Raw genomic sequence first — 20,290 nt, 5'->3', positions numbered from 1 at the left:
CTTATAATACCATTTCTGCCATCGGTAACTCCCCCACATTTCCTCAGTGAAGACTGAAGCATAGAATTCATTTTATCTCTCTGCTATGGTCTTGTCTTCCCTGAGAGTCCTTTTTATCCCTCAGTCGACTAGTGATCCAACATATTCTTTTTCCAGCTTCTTGCTTTTAATATAGTTAAAAAAATTTTTACTGTGATTTTGCTTCCAGCGCAATCTTCTTTTCAAGGTCACTCTTCGACTTCCTTATTAGTGCCTTGCATTTGACTTGTGCAGTTTACAATTATTTTCAGTCGGATCTTTCTTCCCTTTCTGAAGGATTCTCTTTTGGCTCTCATAGTTTCCTTCACCTCACTCATTAACCACATCAGTTGCCGTTTGGACTTTCTTCCTCCTTTTTAAATACATAGATTTTACCTGTAGTTTGCTACCAAATGAGTATGTTACCGGTTTATTTTCAAAGTTCATTTTATAAGAAATTAGATGGGATTATTACAAAACTGCTAGACTGGGTAAAACTGCTAGAGTAGCTTTAGTATCTTTATAAAAATCATAATCGGTAGGGGGGATAAATTTTCCAAATTTTTATAGATATCATCAAGCATTCATTCTGTATCAGAGTATGTATTGGATCCTTCCTGAACTCATGGAACATCTCCCGGACTGGCTGATATTAGAAACTCATCTATTATCCCCATTGCGTTTATGCCTTATCTTGAGTGTTAAGTTACTTAGAATATACAAGGACAATAGTATTCTTTGTGCCACCTGGAATACCCTAAAATTTATGAATAATTTAACACCTATTCCAATACAACAATCCACGTGTCAGTCTCTATGGTTAAACTCCAAGATACAAATCGGCGAGTCTAAAATCCTCTGGAAACTTGGATGCAGGCAGGAATACGTACTTTAGATCAGTAGTTCCCAACCCTGTCCTGGAGGAACACCAGGCCAATTGGGTTTTCAGGCTAGCCCTAATGAATATGCATGAAGCAAATTTGCATGCCTATCACTTCCATCATATGCAAATCTCTCTCATGTATATTCATTAGGGCTAGCCTGAAAACCCGATTGGCCTGGTGTTCCTCCAGGACAGGGTTGGGAATCACTGCTTTAGATGATGTGATCTCCAATGGGAAAATGCTAAATTTATCACAACTGTAACAATCATTCGGTATCTCAAAGTCTCAAGCTTTTAAATGGTTGCAGTTGAAACAGGCCATTCAGAAAGGGTTCCCTGATTGGCGTAACTTAAATAATCAGTATAGCTTACCGGGCCTATGTTTCCAGACAGATTTCCTAAGGCATCAGGCTGCCAAGTGGTATAAATTAATATGGGAATATTTGAATAAGAAACCAAAAACAAGCCTAAGGGATATTTGGAGCATTGAGACAAAGCAACAGATTTCTGCTACTCAATGGCCACAGATTTGGACTTGGAGGATGAGATGTATAGAATTTTTTGGACCCCTGTTCGTTTGCAAAAGTTCTATAGTTCAAAGTCTAATAGATGCTGGCACTGTCATCTTGAAATAGGGACACTGGATCATCTGTTGTTCCATTGTCCCTTAATACTCAATTTTTGTAAATGTATATGGGGGAAATGACTACGGTACTAGGCGTTTCCATACCATTATCATACGACGTGGTCCTTTTTGGAACTTTGTTAAAACCTAAAAGTCTAATCGATATAAATAAAAACACTTTTTCTTGTCATGACAGGAGTGGCCATGCAGCTAATATTGAAAAACTGGAAGAACTGGGACAAACTAAACCTTGTGTTTTGGTGGGAAACCCTTTGTCAAAGTTACAGGAATGAAAGGATGTTATCAAAGCAATTGGGGACTAGTAAAAGATTTAAAACCATTTGGAGCCCATTAGAGGTTTATGTTAGACAATAGATTGCATCTTTATTTAAGGTTTATGGTTCCTACACATATCCAGGGAGGGGGGTGAGAAATGGGAGGGGTGCGATGGGATTAAATGATTTTCTAATATATTTATGTACAAATGTAAGTGCTGTGTTTTTATGATATTATATATATGTATACTTGGCGCTTTTTTCAGTTTTAAAAAATGAATAAAGAATTAAAAAAACCCCATAGATTATATCTAGTCTGGGCTTCCAGGATGGTATTTTTGAATGACATCCATGCCTGATGTAAATTTTTGACCTTTATAGCTGCTCCTCTAAGTTTCTTTTTTACCATTCTTCTCATGTTCTCATAGTTTCATTTTTTAAAAGTAAATGCTGACATATTGGATTTCCTGTGTGAACTTATTCTATGGATTATATTAAATCTGATTATGTTATGATCACTGTTATCAAGCGGCCCCAGCACCATTCTTTCCACACCAATTCCTGTGTGCCACTATGTCTAGAATTGCTTCTCCTCTTTTCTGTGGGTTCATCCTGGTTAGGTGGATGGTAGAATACTCCTATCACTTATACTCTGCCCCTTATACATGGAATTTCTACCCTTGGGATTTCAAGATGTGTTTCTGCTTCTATATAATTTTCAGTCCATTTGATTCAAAGCCCTCTTTAACATATAATGCTATGCCTCCACCAATTCGATCCACCCTATCATAGCAATAAAGTTTTTATCCCGGTATAACAGTATCCCATTATAGCTATCTTTTCATTTTGTACAATATATTCTAACTCTCCCATCTTGTTTCTTAGGCTTCTGGCATTTGCACATAGACATTTAAAACAATGTTTATCATATCTATCTACAATTTGCTCAGCAGCTGGCATGGATAATTTGCAATCTTTAAAATTAGCTTGCTCTGTATTTAAGGAAACCTGGTCTACCGTGGTCTGTATTGCAATCTCGCTATTGGGATGCTCTGTCTTCCCTTTTATGATGATATCTTTTAAAGATACCTTGTTCCGAACCATGCCCTTTTGAGCGACTGTCAGCCTTCCCCCAGTTTCTAGTTTAAAAGCTGCTCTATCTCCTTTTTAAATGTTGATGCGAGCAGCCTGGTTCCACCCTGGTTAAAGTGGAGCCTATCTTTGCGGGGTAGATTTCCCCTTCTCCAGTATGTCGCCCAGTTTCTAACAAATCTAAAGCCTTCCTCTCTGCACCATCGCCTTATCCATGCATTGAGACTCCGGAGCTTGGCCTTTCTCTTGGGTCCTGCACATGGAACAGGGAGGCCTTCTGAAAATGCTAACAACTAATTATTGCAGTTAATTGGCTCCAATTAGGATTTGTGCATACATCTGGCTGTGCGCTATTTTATAAGGCTTGAAATCTAAGTTTTGTAGCATGTATCTGAAAAGGAGAACAGCCAGAGGCATTTCAGGAACAATTCAAAAAGTTACATGCAGATTTACAGAATAAGATCTGAGTGTGCCCAACTTAAGCACCAGCATTTCTACCTGGTTTTTACCAGGCTCGTATGTCCAGTGCCTAAAAGTTTGGCATGGAATCAGCACTGTGATTTTATAAAGTCTTTATAGAATCACACTTAGTGCTGATGTTTTCTTTATTGAATCTAATTCTAAATAGGTAAATGCAGAATAGCATTTAGGCAGCATGCTGACATATATGCAGGAAAGCTCACATACACATGTGCAAGCTAGTCTTCTAAACATTTACACCTGCAAAACATGTGTAAATATGAGCAACTAAGGTTCAAACATTAGAGTTTACTGGGACAGAATGAAGGTCCATCAAGCAAAGGTCCCGCAGACAGCCTGTTCTGTTTCACTGAAGGCACGCAGCTAAAGATAACTATGATACTTTATCTTCGAGCATGGTACATTCAGTTATGCACATTTTCAATAATCTTTCACAAACAGCATCCATTAACCACCACTGTGCTACATAAATGCCCTTAGCTACTTAAGAAAGTTGGTCCTGTTTTCAACCATGGCCAACCCAGGTCACAAGTACCTGGCAAGATTCTAAAGAGTAAAACAGATTTTATGCTGCTAATCCTAGGAATAAGCAGTGCATTTTCCTAACTCCATCTTGATAATGGGCTTTACTTTTAGGAAATTAACCAAACTTATTTTTAAACCCTGCTCAGCTGACTGCTTTCAATACATTCTCTGGCAACATATTTGAGTTCTAGAATTGCTCCCATCATGTCTTGCTTTTTACTAGGTTTGATCTTCAGGATGTCTGCAGTCATTGCACACCCACCTGCGGGCTCTGCTTCCTCCATGAGTATGCACCGTTCTCTCTATTTCCGAGTCATTGTCCTCGGCTTCTTCCGACTCTTCTTCATTTTCATCAGAATGCAGATCTTTTACAACAGATCTCAAAGGGCCTGAGGAAAGCCAAACAGAAAACAAACAAACAAAAAAACCCCACAGTTTACATCAGCAACTCAACTGCAATCCAGGCCATTTGACGACATGCATGCAAAACAAGCAACCTGCACAATTTTTATTTGGGATAGATGGTGTTGTGGATTTTCAATTTATTTTACAATTTTGATACTGGGCATCATCAAATTCTAAACTGCTTACAACTAAAATACAGACAGTTTTTTTTGACGCATCAAACCACGAGTATCAATGCACAAAATTCTACATTAAAATAGAATATAAATGCCAAATTATAGCATTCAGTCTGAATATTTCTCATTGAAAAATCAAGTCTTCTCCTTTTCACAAAAAATTTTAATATTGTAATAGGGAACCTGTGGTTAATGATCCATTGTCAGGGTCCTGTAATTGAGCAGGCCTGATCCCATGTGCAGAATCTTTTAGTACGGCAAACACAAACAAAAAATCCAACAGAACTGCAGTGATATATCGAACAAGGAACAAAAGAAAAAACTGCAGGAATGATGTACAAGATGCCAAGTCTTTAATAAACAAACATTAATATGAACATGAAACAATTTGCATCCAAAAAAGGTTGATGAATCCAGATCCGACACAATCCCGTATTTTGAAGAAACACTCCTTCCTCAGGGGTCCAAACAAGTGTCATATACTGGGTAACCTTATGGATAACAAAACTGGAAACAGCGAGGCTGTGAACAACTAAGCAGGCTGGGTGAACTCCTTCGCAGTGCGGGTGCGAAAGCGAAAGTAAAAAGAATCTTTTAGTACAACACAATGCTCTTACACTCAGACGCCATTTGGAGGCCTGCCATGTGGTACCGTAGAGGTCTGTAGAGAAACAGGCATGCTCTGGAGAGCGGTGCTCTACCTCGAACCATTGGATTCTGTCCAACAGTGGCAACCTCACAGACTGAGTTCAAGGACAATTCCACTCATTTCTCTGCTGCTCTATTTCACCCTTATCATCATTAATTTTTACACCTCTTGGAGGACAATTTTTTTTTTTTAACTGGATAAACCAAAAGCAACTGTCTCACATCTGCATCCTCTGTGTAATCAGAAAGTTCGCCCCCAAGACGAAGGTTCAAAAAATGTTTGCATTCTGTTACTGTGTGCCTCATGCTGAACCCCAACAAGAAATCACAGATTATGATTTGGGAAAACAAGAGGGGCTGGCTGTAGAGACAAAGGGGGGGAAAAAATAAAAGCCTCTGGAAACACTCCATCTTCAGCAAGAGACTATTAAAAACAATCTGGAGTGACATATTTGTAAATAGGACATTTTGTTAAGGTTAAGCTGTGCACAGAAAAGCAAAGGGCAATAAATCATGGCTTTTCCAAGGCTACAGAGCCTTTGTCTGCCTGCTTTTACATCTATTTAGTTCTAGCCATTTGCTCTCATTTCAAGGTCAACTTCTGGTCAGGCGAGTGCTCTGCTAAGGTCTGGATGGACGACGCGTGGCAAGCTCCATATGCAAAATTAACTCAATTTCTTTCCCATGAAAGAGCTTGTGCATGGGAATGAAATTTCCACAAAACTGAACAGAATGTGGTTCAGATTTCATCCCTTGGCTCAGTATATCAGAAAAGTGAATGCAAGGTCACATATCAAAAGCAATCTTGTACAGGTCAGATCTCAACGGCAGAGAGGGGTTTTTGTTCTGATAACAGTTAGGCGCACTCACACTTCACACCATGTACAGAGCCTCTGCTTTCCTGCACAAAGATTAAAGTAGCTTGACTGCCATGTTAGTCCTCTTAGATAAGATAAAGAAACATGCTATAGGTGATATCTGTTATCCACAAATGTAATGAGTTGGTCCAGAAAGTCATTATCACCTATTTCTGAGTTGCTTATCATGATCATAGCTGTGGATGCACACCACTGACAAGGACTGCCTCAGTAAGAACACAACTACAGAGAAGGCAAACGGGGAAATGACAACTTAGGCCTGGATGCACTAAACATAATTGCTAATACCGACAGGATCACTGCTGACCGATTCTCTGGCTGGTTGTGGAAAAGCGAACGATGTACCAAAAAGACTGCATGCAAATGATTCGTGCGGAGGTTCGTTGTAATCTCCGTCTCTCTCGTCTGATTGACCGATGTGAGAGCGACTCTCACACATGCGCAAAGCCGGCAAAGAGAATCCCAAGTAGCTGAGAGGCAGAAGAAGCCCCGAAAGCAGCTTTCTGCCACTCAGCTGTTCGGCACAAGAAACATTTTTTTTTTTTTTTTAATAGACAGATGTTGTGTGTGTGTTACACAAGCATAATATCTGTCCCATTAAAAGAAAGAAAGAAAAAAAGCCATCCCCGATGTCCTGTCACCGAAAATGGCAGGATGGATGCCCACTCCCCCTTTCCATGTCACACACCCCACGAGAGAAAATTGGCAGGAGGTATGCCCATTCCCTCCTGCCAATGGAGCACTTCCCCCCCCTGAACCATCCCTACCCTCCCCCCTTCCTGATAAAAAGGCAGGAGAGATGCTCACTCCCTCCTGCCACCGGATGCTTTCCCCAAAACCCACCCCCACGCCTCAAACCTCCTTCCATACCTTTGGTAGATGCTGGGAGCTGGAGGAAAGCACTTAGTCCTTAGGCACCTGAGCCAATCAGGGCCGTAGGCTCCTCCCACTGTATCCCATGTGATAGAAACATAGAGTATGACGGCAGAAAAGGGCTGTCGGCCCAACAAGTCTGCCCACTCAAAGAACCCTCCCCCTAAAAGAACTCTCCCCCCTAAGCATTTTCCCGGAGTGTACCCACATGTTAATCCCATCGTCTCTTGAAGTCGAGCACGTTTCTGGCCTCGACAAACTGACGTGAAAGACTATTCCATCGATCAACCACCCTTTCGGTGAAGAAGTATTTCCTGATGTTACCATGAAGTCTCCCACCCTTGAGTTTGAGCGGATGCCCTCTTATTGCCTTGGGACCTGTAAGGAAAAATATATTTAACTCCACCTCAGTACAGCCTGTAAGATATTTGAACATCTCTATCATGTCTCCCCTCTTTCTGCGTTCTTCGAGAGAATATAACTGCAGCCTGCTTAGACGTTCTTCATATGGGAGATCCTTGAGTCCAGAGACCATCTTAGTGGCCATTCGCTGAACTGACTCCATCCTCTTCACATCCTTCTGATAATGCGGCCTCTAAAACTGAACACAGAACTCCAGATGAGGTCTCACCATGGACCTGTACAATGGCATTATAACTTCAGACTTTTGGGTGATGAAACTTCTCCGGATGCAACCCAGCATTTGTCTAGCTCTGGTTGAAGCTTTCTCCACTTGATTGGTAGTCTTCATATCTTCACTAATGATTACACCCAGGTCCCGTTCTGCGACAGTTCTTGTTAAGGTTTCATCATTCAGGGTGTATGTTCTGCAGGGGTTACCACTACCAAGGTGCATAACCTTACACTTTTTGGCATTAAAACTCAGTTGCCAAGTATTAGACCATTTTTCCAGTAAAAGTAGGTCCTGCCTCATATTGAAGGGCATGGTTGTGATGTCCACTACATTGCATAGCTTAGCGTCATCGGCAAATAATGTAATTTTACCTCAAAGTCCCTGGGGCAGGTCTCGTACAAAGATATTAAATAGTATCGGACCCATGACCGAGCCCTGTGGCACTCCACTGGTCACTTCTGACATTTCTGAGGGAGTACCATTTACTACCACCCTCTGAAGTCTACCACTGAGCCAGTCTTTAACCCATGCAGGCCAAATTCTGAAACGAGGAGACGTTAGCGAAGAACATCAAGAAGGGCGATAAATCCTTTCTCAGGTATATTAGCGACAGAAACAGAAACACAGGCGGGATAGTACGCCTTAGGAAACCAGACGGGAACTATATAGAAGCGGACTCGGAAAAGGCTAAACTTTTAAACGAATACTTCTGTTCGGTCTTCACCCGCGAGGAGCCGGGATCTGGCCCTCTGCTACAGACAAGGGATAGTTCAGTAGACCCGTTTAGTAGCTTCGAGTTTACGCCAGGCAGTGTCTACTGTGAGCTGTCTAAACTCAAGGTTAACAAAGCGATGGGGCCAGACAACCTACACCCCAGGGTGCTCAGGGAGTTAAGTGATGTCTTGGCGGAACCACTATCCGCGCTCTTCAATCTCTCCCTTAGTACGGGTATAGTCCCGTTGGACTGGAAAACGGCTAACGTCATTCCACTCCACAAAAAAGGTTGCAGAATGGAGGCTGCAAACTATAGACCGGTGAGTCTCACATCAATAGTGAGCAAGCTGATGGAAACTCTAATCAAACATCAATTGGATACGATCCTGAACGAGGAGAATCTACGGGATCCCCGTCAACATGGATTTACTATGGGGAGATCCTGCCAATTCAACCTGATCAGCTTCTTTGACTGGGTGACGAGGAAGCTGGATGTTGGGGAGCCCCTGGATATCGTATACTTAGACTTCAGCAAAGCTTTCGATAGCGTACCACATCGCAGGCTGTTGAGCAAAATGAGTTCTATAGGATTGGGTGACACTTTGACAAAATGGGTTGAGAACTGGCTTGGAGGCAGGCATCAGCGGGTGGTGGTGAACGGCACCCCCTCTGAAATGACGGAGGTGATCAGTGGAGTGCCGCAGGGCTCGGTCTTGGGCCCGATCCTGTTCAATATCTTTATAAGAGACTTGGCAGAAGGGCTTCGAGGTAAAATAACGTTATTCGCAGATGACGCCAAACTATGCAATGTAGTAGAAAGGAGTGCAACGGTCAAAAACTCAATGTCCGACAATATGAAGCACGACCTACTCCTATTGGAGCGCTGGTCTAGGATCTGGCAACTAGGTTTCAATGCCAAAAAATGCAAAGTCATGCACCTTGGCAGCCAAAATCCATGCAAAACTTACACCCTTAATGGCGAGATCCTAGCAAGGACTGTAGCATAACGGGACTTAGGGGTGATCATCAGTGAAGACATGAAGACTGCCAATCAAGTGGAGCAGGCTTCATCTAAGGCTAGACAAATCATAGGGTGTATACGTAGGGGTTTCGTCAATCATAAGCCTGAAGTCATTATGCCATTGTATAGATCCATGGTGAGACCCCATCTGGAATACTGTGTACAATTCTGGAGGTCTCATTACCGCAAAGATGTGCTGAGACTGGAGTCGGTCCAGCGAATGGCCACCCGGATGGTCTCAGGACTCAATGACCTCCCGTACGAGGAACGGCTGGATAAGTTGCGGCTATACTCTCTCGAGGAACGCAGAGAGAGGGGAGACATGATTGAGATGTTCAAATATCTCACGGGCCGTATCGAGGTGGAAGAAGATATCTTCTTTTTCAAAGGTCCCACGGCTACAAGAGGGCATCCGTGGAAACTCAGGGGAGGTAAGCTGCACGGTGACACCAGAAAGTACTTTTTCACAGAGAGAGTGGTGGATCGCTGGAATGGTCTACCACTTCAGGTGATTGAGGCCAGCAGCGTGCCCGATTTTAAGACAAAATGGGATCGTCACATGGGTTCTCTTCACAGAGAAAGGTAGGGGAGGGTCATTAGGGTGGGCAGACTAGATGGGCCATGGCCCTTATCTGCCGTCTATTTCTATGTTTCTAATGTTTCTCCTAGTCCCATTGTATTCATTTTGTTCAATAACCTATGGTGTGGGACACTATCAAAGGCTTTACTGAAGTCCAAATACACTATATCCAGGGACTCTCCCCTATCCAGTTGTTTCGTTACCCAGTCGAAGAAGCTTATCAGATTGGATTGACAAGACCTTCCCTTTGTAAAAGCATGCTGGTGGGGATCCCTCAGCCTTTCCTCATCCAGAATCATATCCAATCTATTTTTATTGTTAAATATATTTTATTGAGCACAACAAAGAGCCAAAAACAGAAGTACAAAACACAGCAAGATCAGCTCAGGAATTCACCCATAAGCAACCCACCTCCCCCCAATTCCACCCCTCCCCCAACTCCCCTCGATCCTCCTCACTGTTAAACCGCAAGAGGTACTCCGTACAAAGAAAACAAAAGAAGCATGGACATAAAGACATGAAACAAAGCAGTGTTACATAGTGGACAAGGCTAACAATTGAAAAGGCGACTACGTGCCAGTGGTGTCATAGTGGACCAAAAGTGTTCCCAAGTGCGCTGGAAGGCCCGTCCAGGTAAAGAAGAAATATCTTGCACACCTCTGCGCTCCCAGGAGAGGAGCGTAATCAGGCGACATCGCCAAAGTGAATAGTCCGGTGCCTCAACCTCCATACACTTAAGCAAGATACACTTTATTGCTACCAAAACAGTCCAATGAAGGAATGCTGCTGCCCCAGGTCAACGGGGATGGAAGTGTGGGGATGCACCAAACAGCATCAAAATGGAGCGATGTACAGTAATGTTCCAGATGCGGTCCACAAAAAGAAAAATAGAGTCCCAAAAGGCTTACACTGCAGGACAAGTCCAAAGCATGTGGCCTAGACCAGCTTCAGGGGCATTACAGCGTTGGCAAGCTGCAGTTCCAATCTGCTTTTAATCAACGTCTCCATAAGTTTACACACTATTGATGTGAGACTCACCGGTATGTAATTTTCAGCTTCTGACCTGCATCCCTTTTTGTGGAGTGGAATGACATTAGAAGTTTTCCAGTCCAAAGGGACTTTTCCCTTGTTTAGGGAAAGATTGAAAAACGCAGCTTACGGCTCTGCCAGGACATCTCTCAATTCCCGAAGTACCCTGGGGTGTAGATTATCCAGTCCCATGACTTTGTTCACTTTTAGCCTCGATAGCTCCTGGTAAACGCTGCTCGCGATAAATTCAAAATCCCAGAACAGGTCCTCCGAGCACTCCCTTGTCTGCAGCTACGGTCCGGATCCCGGCACCTCACAGGTAAAGACTGGGAATCTCGGCCCCTCTCCCCATGAGAGAAAAATGACAGGAGGGATGCCCACTTCCTCCTGCCATGTGATGTACATGGAGGGGCCTAAGGTCTGATGTCTGAGCAAATCAGGACCTTAGGCCCCTACCTGTGCATCACATGGGATACAGAGGGAGGAGCCTAAGGCCATGATTGGCTCAAATGCCTAAGGCCCCTCCTTAAGCGTCTAAGTAAATGAGGGCCTTAGGCTCCTCCCCGTGTATCACATGGTGCACTGGGAAAGGGTAGGCCTGTAATTTTCCATGGGCAGGCCTCGGAGCTGGAGGAATTGTATTTCCCTCTAGCTCCGGTCTACAAAAGGTATGGGGGGTTTGGGGAGTGGGGTTCAGGGGAGCATCCAGTGGGAAGAGGGAGTAGGCATCTCTCCTGCCTTTTTTTGGGGGAGGAAAGGGAAGGATAGGAGATGTTTCGGGAGGGAGGCCCTCCGTTGGCAGGAGAGCGTGGATATCCCTCCTGTCAATTTTCTCTCATGGGGAGGGGGGCCGGGATTCCCAGTGCCGCGTTCATTGGGGAAGGCTGTTATTGGCAGGGGAGGGGGGGCATTTTTTTCTTTTTAATGGGACAGATATTTTGTGTGTGAAAAAACCCCAGGCATACCTGTCGTTTTTTTTTTTCCGATCGCTAAAGCCCCTGTTTTTTTGCATAGTCAAGTGATATTAGTGCATCAATCGCTTGGCTACTTTGCATGGGGTTTTAGCTAATTTGCATGACCGGATCAGAAAATTAGTGATCGAGGGGAAAAACACGCAGTTGAGTCATTTTGTGAATCAGGTTGGTAAAAACAATCATCACTAAAGCTGGGGAGCCTATTATTGAGCTTTTTCTGACTCTTTTTTTTTTTAAGCTGTGCTTGAATTTTGTTTCATTCCAGCACTAACGATTTTTGAGTGCTCTGATTGGTTCTTTTGCCATCAGTGATTTTCAGCAGTTTTGATTGGTGAGTTTGGCTGAACTTAACACCATTTTTCTCAATGAAAAGCAGTACAAAGTAGTGTTCTGTTTTGCTGTCTTTTACAAACTGTTTTGAACTTTACTTTGATATGTTTATGCTATCTGTTCGTCACACAAATGCTCCATTTTGAAGGCACAACTGCACTTTCCCTGAAGAAGCCTGGGTTATCCTGGTGAAACGGAGGCCATGTAGTGTTTGAAGAGCAGTGATGGAGTTTCATTGTGGCATTTACTACACAAGGTAAATGCTGTTCTTAAAGATTTGCATTTAAACTAATTTATAATTGAAAACTTATTTTGCATTTTGCACTTTTCACATTAAGTATCACATGGGGTTTTGACCAGTGATTGAGACTTGACCAGCTTCACTTGCTAACTTAAAGCAGCATTGTGGCTTTAAAGGTCTCTGAGGTCTTTTCATCCCCTGACATATTGAAGTGTTTTGAATCATCTTATGGGCGTGTTTGTATGTTGCACTTTTTATGAATATACACCTTGAAGTTGCATTTTCTTCATTTGGGCCACTAAAAGGACCATACACTCCAACGGCAACACCGCAGGAACTACTTTCATCCCCATGACCCTAGAGGGGATCCCTGCAGGGTTCCTGTCAGCCCCGTTTCCATGCAGCTCTCTAACTAGTAAACGTGAAATGGTGGGAATTTTTTTGGGGAAAAGAGAACATGCTTAGGATATCCCCCCCTACACACACACACCAGACCCAGAGGCCCAGGGGATTTCCCACTTGTTCCATACAGTTGCTATGCCACTGGCTCTGACCATTAGGGGAATAGGGCAGTTTTGAGGTGGATCAGAATTATCAACATATGTTCAGCTTCCTGTTGTCATGTACTGGCCTATATTGTGATGTACTAGCCTGTCCTACACGTTAAAATAGTGCCGTCCATTGGAGGGCTTTGCTTCTCTTTCTTTCTCCCTCTGAAACCCTGGAGAAGGCCCAGGTCCCTCACACAGCCACTTCAAAGAAAGCTCCAACTAAGCCAAGAAACAAATTCATCTGAGGAAGAAAAACTCATTTACTATGTTACAACATTCCTTCCTTTCTCTTATCTCTTCTAGGCTATATGAAGTTACAAACATTCTCTCCCTCTGGGTGCTTGACTCATAGCTGAGTTTCACAAACTTAGGAGTGCAATAAAAGAATTTTCATTCTTTAAAGCAAACAAAAAAGGTGAAGCAAACTGCATCAAAATGTTATCTTTCAAGTTATCCCCAAACAAAGTACAGTGGAACCTTGGTTTAGGAAATAATGGAAACTCGCTTTGATACGCCCCACCCCACCCCCGAGGCCAGTGGCGCTGCTCCCCTCCCCACTCGCAAAGACCCCCCTCCACGTGAACCGGCACCCCCCCGCCCACGCGAACCGGCACCCCCCGCCCGAACAACTTAAACTTACCCCCCCCCCTGTCTGGCACCGGAACGCAGCCCACAGGACATGCCGGTGCCGCTAGAAGATCTTCCTGCTTCTGCCGGCCTTGAGCATGCATCTGCGTATGCTCAAGGACTTCTAATTCTCCAAGATCTCCGAGAATCTCGGCGAGAGGGAGAATTAGAAGTCCTTGAGCATGCGCAGATGCATGCTCAAGGCCGGCAGAAGCAGGAAGATCTTTTAGCTAACTAAACTAAACTAAACTAAACTAAACCTTAAGTTTATATACCGCATCATCTCCACGGGAGTGGATCTCGACACGGTTTACAAAGCTAAAAATATAGGAAGAGAGAGGGGAAAGATTTACAAGGGGATATATAAAGAGGGGATGAAACAGAGGACGAGATGTTATATGTTAGAGAAAAGCCAGGTTTTCAGTTGTTTTCGGAATAGTTGGAGGGAGCCCAGGTTCCGCAGCGGGATAGTGAGATCGTTCAAGAGGCCCGTGATTTTGGAGAGGAGGGATCTTCCCAGTTTTCCTGCGTGGAGGATGCCGTGTAGAGAGGGGAAGGATAGCGGCACCAGCACGTCCTGTGGGCTGCATGCCGGTGCCAGACAGCAGGGGGGAGGGGGGGGAAGTTTAAGTAGTTCGGGTGGGGGGAGTGCCGGTTCGAGCGGAGGGGAGTGATGCCGGTTATCGGGGGGGGGGAGGGGTGCTCGCAAATCGAGTCAACACTTGGTTTGCGAGACACGTTTTGCGAGAATGTTTTGCTCGTCTTGCAAAACACTCGCAAACCGGGTTAATCGCAAACCGAGGTTTGACTGCTCAGTGTTCCCCTGCGAATTTGCGGTTCGCGAATTGTGGACTCAAGTCATTCGCGGTATTTTCTAACTGCCTCTTCCGGTCACAAAATGCAGGGAATAAGTCCATGAATTAGCCTTCTGCGCAGCCGATTCCTGCTCCTCTCTCTTTCCCCCCCCCCCCCAAACATACCGGGTATGATTTACTGCACCCGCCGGCGCCCCAGCTACCCTCTCCTGCCTTTTTACAGACTCAAAACCAAATTCGCAGGTGTTCCTGGAACGCAACCCCCGTGAATTTCGCGGGAGTACTGTACCTCTTTTCTTACAAGTAACTGCAAAACTCCCAAACTGCTGGGCTCTTCCAACCTTTTCCAAAGCTAGTAAGCGTATTGTTCAAAATGCCATGGTGAGACTGATTTTCAGGCTAAGAAGTCAGACCATGTTACTGCCTTCTTCTGCAAATTGCACTGGTTGCCAGTAAAGGCTCGGATTAAGTTCAAGCTCGGATGTTTTTACTACAAGACCCTGTTTGTCCTAACTCTGAATTATCTCACGAGTCTATTTTCACTCGCAACTAACAAACATACTAGACCATTCACATGCCATTTTTACTTTTCTATTGATAAAAAGATGTAAATTCAAAAAATTCCACCAAAATCTCTTATCCTATCAGGCAGCATCCTGGGGCAAAGACTTACATCTCTTAATCATGACTTCTGGTACCTATTTAGATTTTAGAAGGGATCTGAAAATATATCAGAGTAAACAATGCCAGTTACACCTGGTCAAATGAAAAGTTTGGTTAGCATTGATCACTGCTATAACCAAAACAGAGCTACAGTAATATGATAACTGGACACCTATGAATCAAGTCCAAAAGGGCACCTATTTTATGCCCATTTAATAGAAGTGGCAAGGTGCCTATGAGAGGGTGTTGAAAAGTTCTCAGTCCAACCAAGAAGAGAATGACATGGATATAGTTCAATCAATGATCTGAAACAATATCAAAACAAATAATTTTTTTTCTGCAAATTGGCACTTAACGAAATAAGATAACACTCTTTACAGCTACAGTGGCAAAATAACGCTCAGAATTTAGGAAGTTGGTTGGTTGGGCTGAGAACTTTTCAGCACCCTCTTGTATGTAATAAAAGTGAGCCAAGTATAGGACAAATCAAGACATTGTGACATCACTGATGAAGTTGGCTCTTATTGGTGGAATGAGGCACTATGACATCACAACCTCAGCTCTGGTTCCAGAGACTGAAAATCTTCACACTAAGAGGGGGAGCTGAAAAGTTCTCAGCCCAACCAAGAAAAGAATGATGTGGATATGGTTCAATTAATAATCTAAAACAATGTAAAAAAATATAGAATTTTGTTTCTGCAAATTGGCACTTAATGAAATAAGATAACACTCTTTTCAGTTACAGTGGCAAAATAATACTTAGAATTTAGGAAGTTGGTTGGTTGGGCTGAGAACTTTTCAGCACTCCCTCGTATGTCTCCTTATAAAATAGGATTCTACAATGACTCTTACTATTTATTTATTCATTTTTATAGCCCATTTTTCCCAGGAGCCCAGCACGGGTTACAAGGATACATACACAGTCTTCAAGATCAACGATATATACGTTACTTAAAAGGAATTACTAACATGGGATTTGACAAAGAAGCAGTTAAATAAAATAAAAAGGGAGGAAAGCATAGAAGAAAATAAAATAAAGTCTTTGATCTCAATCCATTCTGTGTGAAGAAGTTGGCTCCACTGTAACAGAACTCAATCCTGGAAGGCAGGACAGTCAACTTCTGCCTGATGGAGAGACAGTGCCCAAGATCGGAGGCCATCATGTACTGCCGTTTGAGACAGCTATGCAATTCCATCGAGGCAGGGGGAGTCCAAACAGCAGTCCGAGGAAAGAAGCCAGGCCACCAGAGATCCCTCAATGGAAGATGCAGTGAATCACCCTCGCCAGAGACCAAGAGCCGGAGCAGACCTCCACACCGCAGGAGAACAGCACCAAGAGGTCTCCCCGATCGCTACAAGGTCCTCCAGTCGAGTGGGCCAGATCCCAAGCAGAATGGCTGTGTCTCTTTTGGCATACAGGACTCGTGTAGACGATACTACTGCCGGTGGTGATGGTGTGGGGCAGCGTTCCAGCATTGGGACCCTGGATCTCTTTCTGCCTGCCAATTCTGTTGGCCTCTTTGACTCCCATGGCATCGGCGGCTGCTGGCTACCCTCCTTCTGCGGCACCGAGTCAGGGTCCCGGGGGGAGGGAGCCATCTACGTTGTCTACCTGTGCGTCAGCTTCACTGGATTTTCGACGCGAAGTGATAGATGTGAACCGCCGTCCATCGCGGTTCGTGAAGGAGCAGACAGAAAAAAAGAAACTTTCCTCTGGCGCTGTCCTCCAATACACAAGCTACCAAGCTCTTTTCCCACCTGTGAATATTCTCCTCCTCTTCTGTTCTCTCTCTCTTTTTTTTTTTTTTTAGATCTATGTAGAGAAGGAAGAGCTCATCACCTTATGCTTGTTCCTGAGATGAAAATGCATGAATGTACTCTATGAATACACACATATAGGGCTAAATTCAGTAAATGGTGTCTAAATTTGGGTGCTGAAAAAAATTAAAAAAAGTACTAAGAGCTATTCTATAAACAGCACTCCAAGTTGGGTGCCATTCATAGAAAAGCTCTTAGCACCAAGATCCACATCTGATTTTGGCCATGAGGATTTACACCTACTGAAACCTGGAGTTAAACCTCATGCCTAAATTAGATGCAGATCTGCCATATTCTGTAACATTGCATGCAAATTGTAGGAATGTCCCTGTGCCCCTCCAATGGCTATGATCCCTTTTCAGATCCTGATTGTTAGCGACCGATTATCGGCGCTAATTGGCTCATTATTCAATTAAATTGTGTGCACATTTTGAAGTGCCATTTATAAAATTTGAGGGATGCTGTAGTGTATAACATACCCATGTACATCATGACAACTCCCCACTTCACCCAAATGATGCCCATGGGGACTGTCTTCATGTAACATGTGTATAAGTGCAAGAAAGCCCTTGTCAGTCTGCACACAAACATGTGTTCAGCTATACAATTTTTAAGGGTCATTTTCTATTTGGGAGAGTGTGGTGCAGTGGTTAAAGCTACAGCCTCAGCACCCTGGGGTTGTGGGTTCAAACCTATGCTGCTCTTTGTGACCCTGGGCAAGTCATTTAATCTCCCCATTGTCCCAGGTACATTAGATAGATTGTGAGCCCGCCAGGACAGACAGGGAAAAATGCTTGAGCACCTGAATAAATTAATGTAAATCGTACTGAGCTCCTCTGGGAGAACAGTATAGAAAATTGAATAAATAAAATACAGTGAAACCTTGGTTTATGAGCATAATTTGTTCCAGAAGCATGCTCATAAACCAAATTGCTTGTATATCAAAGCGAGTTTCCCCATAGGAAATAAGGGAAACTTGCTTGATTTGTTCCTAGCCCTCCCCCACCCCCACGAGGCCACTGGCACTTCTCCACCCCCCCAAGAACTGGCATCGCTCCCCCCCCCCCAAACCAGCATTCCCCGCCAGCCCAAAAAGAAGCCTTATCTGATCTGGCACTGGCACGCAGCTCCAGGACATGCCGGTGCCGGTGAACTAAGATCCTTCCTATTGCCTGGGCTGGCGGAGGATGCTGGTTCGCGCGGTGGGGGGGGCAGTGATGCCGGTTCTCAGGGAGGGGCGTTTGCGGGTGAGCAGGTGGGGGGTAGTTATGCTCGCAAATTGAGTCAACGCTCGGTTTGCGAGTCACAATTTGCAAAAATGTTTTCCTCGTCTTACAAAACACTCACAAACCACATTACTCACAAATCGAGGTTTGACTGTACTTTAAAAAATTATCCTTATATGGAAAAGTTCCATAGTTTAAGATGACAAAAAACAAAAAAAATGTGGGGGTTAATATTCAGGCAGGAGCACTCAAGTGATTTGCGGACTGCTGTCAACATTATGGCAGGAAATTCAATGCTGGGCCATGCCTGGGCTTCGGCACTGAAGTTCCAGGTTTGCGGAGCCGGATAAAGCACAGCAATATTCGGTACTTAACTGGCAATGTGGCACTGCATAAAGATCGGACTGACTTTCATGCAGTCCTATTTATGTGGTTACCTTGGCTGGTTAAGTGCTGAATATTGGCACTTAACTGGCTAAATGCTGACTCTGCTCCCAGAACAGCTCCCAAAAGAGCTGGTTTTGAGATAGAAACTAACTGGAGATTTCTAGCAGCATTAAACAGCTAAGTGCCACTGAAAATGACTAGTTAGCTCTAAAAAAAAAAGGTGATTTAATCAGCCAGGAACAACACACAAAAGGCAAGTGAGATGTCAAATCTAATAACACAGAAACTTTATTATATATAATCAATAATAAAGAGTTTTAATCAGCCAGGAGTCATTTCTGACTGATTAAATCACATTGAATATTGAACCGGTGGCCTCCAGTTTAAGAACAGACAAAATGCATTTTTAAAACTTGTTTAAAAGGCTCTGGTTCAGCTGAGGTGTTTTTTTTATGTTGGGGAGCGGGAAGTGATTAAACTACCACCAGTTCTTCCTCTTGAAAATAATGATGCCTCTTTGTCCACCTTCTTCAATTTAAAATTTGCACTTACCTGCACAGGGGGAGAGAGGGGTTGAACGCACAGAGAAGAGACAAGCTCTGCTCTGCTATTTCAGACTATGGATAGTGTACAAGTGGGAAGAAGATGGCAAAAATAAGATTGCAGCACAAACTAATTTCATATTTCATTCTCTCTTAGTGTACAGTTTTTTTCCTAAAATTATTACGTGGTACCTTGTCTGCTGTTCTGGGCTGGTGTGAAGCTGGAGCTGGAGCTGGAGCCGACACTGGCGGGGCTGGGCTGCTCGGACTTGAAAAGGAAAACAAAGAAGAAAAAGTGAAAATTAAGGCTGTGAGCCTGGCTCAAAACATCACACAGCCCAAGTTTAATCTGCTGATTTGGGTAAAATGGCGTGAGGGTATACTATGCACTACATCGTTCTCTGCCACTCACTGGGAGTGTGTGGTGCAGTGGTTAGAGCTACAGCCTCCACACCCTGAGGTTGTGGGTTCGAATCCCGCACTGCTCCTTGTGACCTTGGGCAAGTCACTTAATCCCCATTGCCCCAGGTACATTAGATAGAGTGGGAGCCCACCGGGACAGTTACGGAATAATGTTTGAGAACCTGAATAATTTGTAATCCGCATAGAATTGTAGGATATGCGGAATATAAATTATTAAAGTAAATAAAAAAGTAAGTACCCAGCACTGATCCCTCTCCCAGCATTCACCTCTTGTCTCCTTCACATAATTATTCACAGCATGCCAGTGCAAGGTGGTCACTTCAAGTTTCAAGCTTATTAAAAAATTTTTATACCACTCAATCGGACTTCTGAGCGGTGTACAATAAAATAGAATTACAATGATAAAACTGATGTAAAGTTTGACAATAAACAGATAGGGGAGAAAAAAACAAAACAAAAAAACCTCTGACTAAAGACAAACAAAAACAGAAGGAAAAAGGGGAAGAACTACAATATTTTTGAGAAAAGAGAACAGTCAAGGGATTATCAGTAGGAAGGGGATTTCATAAAAAATATCAATAGCTATTTAACAGAGAAGGGTGGCTGCTGGGTCAGGTCCAGCTTCCTGTCCAGGGGCAGGAGAAGCAGAAACAGGAACTCGTGTGTTGCTGTATTGGTACTTGAGTTCCAGAACCCTGGCAGCGATGCTCCACTTTGCTGTTATGGGTCTGGAGACAGGAGATATGGGAGAAGGATCAGACTGCCAGGAAGTTTCCACAGAACAGCCAGAAGACTTAGGCCCTCTGGAATTACCAAGTGACACCCATCTGATTTGAT

General features: G+C 43.6%; 1 protein-coding gene across 2 annotated transcripts in view; it reads right to left on the bottom strand.

Annotated features, from left to right (window-relative positions):
* MLLT3 (MLLT3 super elongation complex subunit) overlaps positions 1-20,290 on the bottom strand; it is a 604,203-nt gene that overhangs the window by 42,079 nt on the left and 541,834 nt on the right. For both annotated transcript variants that reach the window (XM_033919532.1, XM_033919525.1), the window contains 2 exons: positions 19,223-19,298; positions 4,161-4,287 (listed from right to left, as the gene is read on the bottom strand). In XM_033919532.1, coding sequence (XP_033775423.1) covers positions 4,161-4,287; positions 19,223-19,298 — 203 coding nt within the window. The remainder of the gene's footprint in view (positions 1-4,160; positions 4,288-19,222; positions 19,299-20,290) is intronic.

This window comes from Geotrypetes seraphini, chromosome 1 (genome assembly GCF_902459505.1).
Source record: "Geotrypetes seraphini chromosome 1, aGeoSer1.1, whole genome shotgun sequence".
NCBI classification, from domain to species: domain Eukaryota; kingdom Metazoa; phylum Chordata; class Amphibia; order Gymnophiona; family Dermophiidae; genus Geotrypetes; species Geotrypetes seraphini.
Note: the sequence above shows the minus strand (reverse complement) of the source record. Positions and strands in the feature narration are given on the sequence as shown.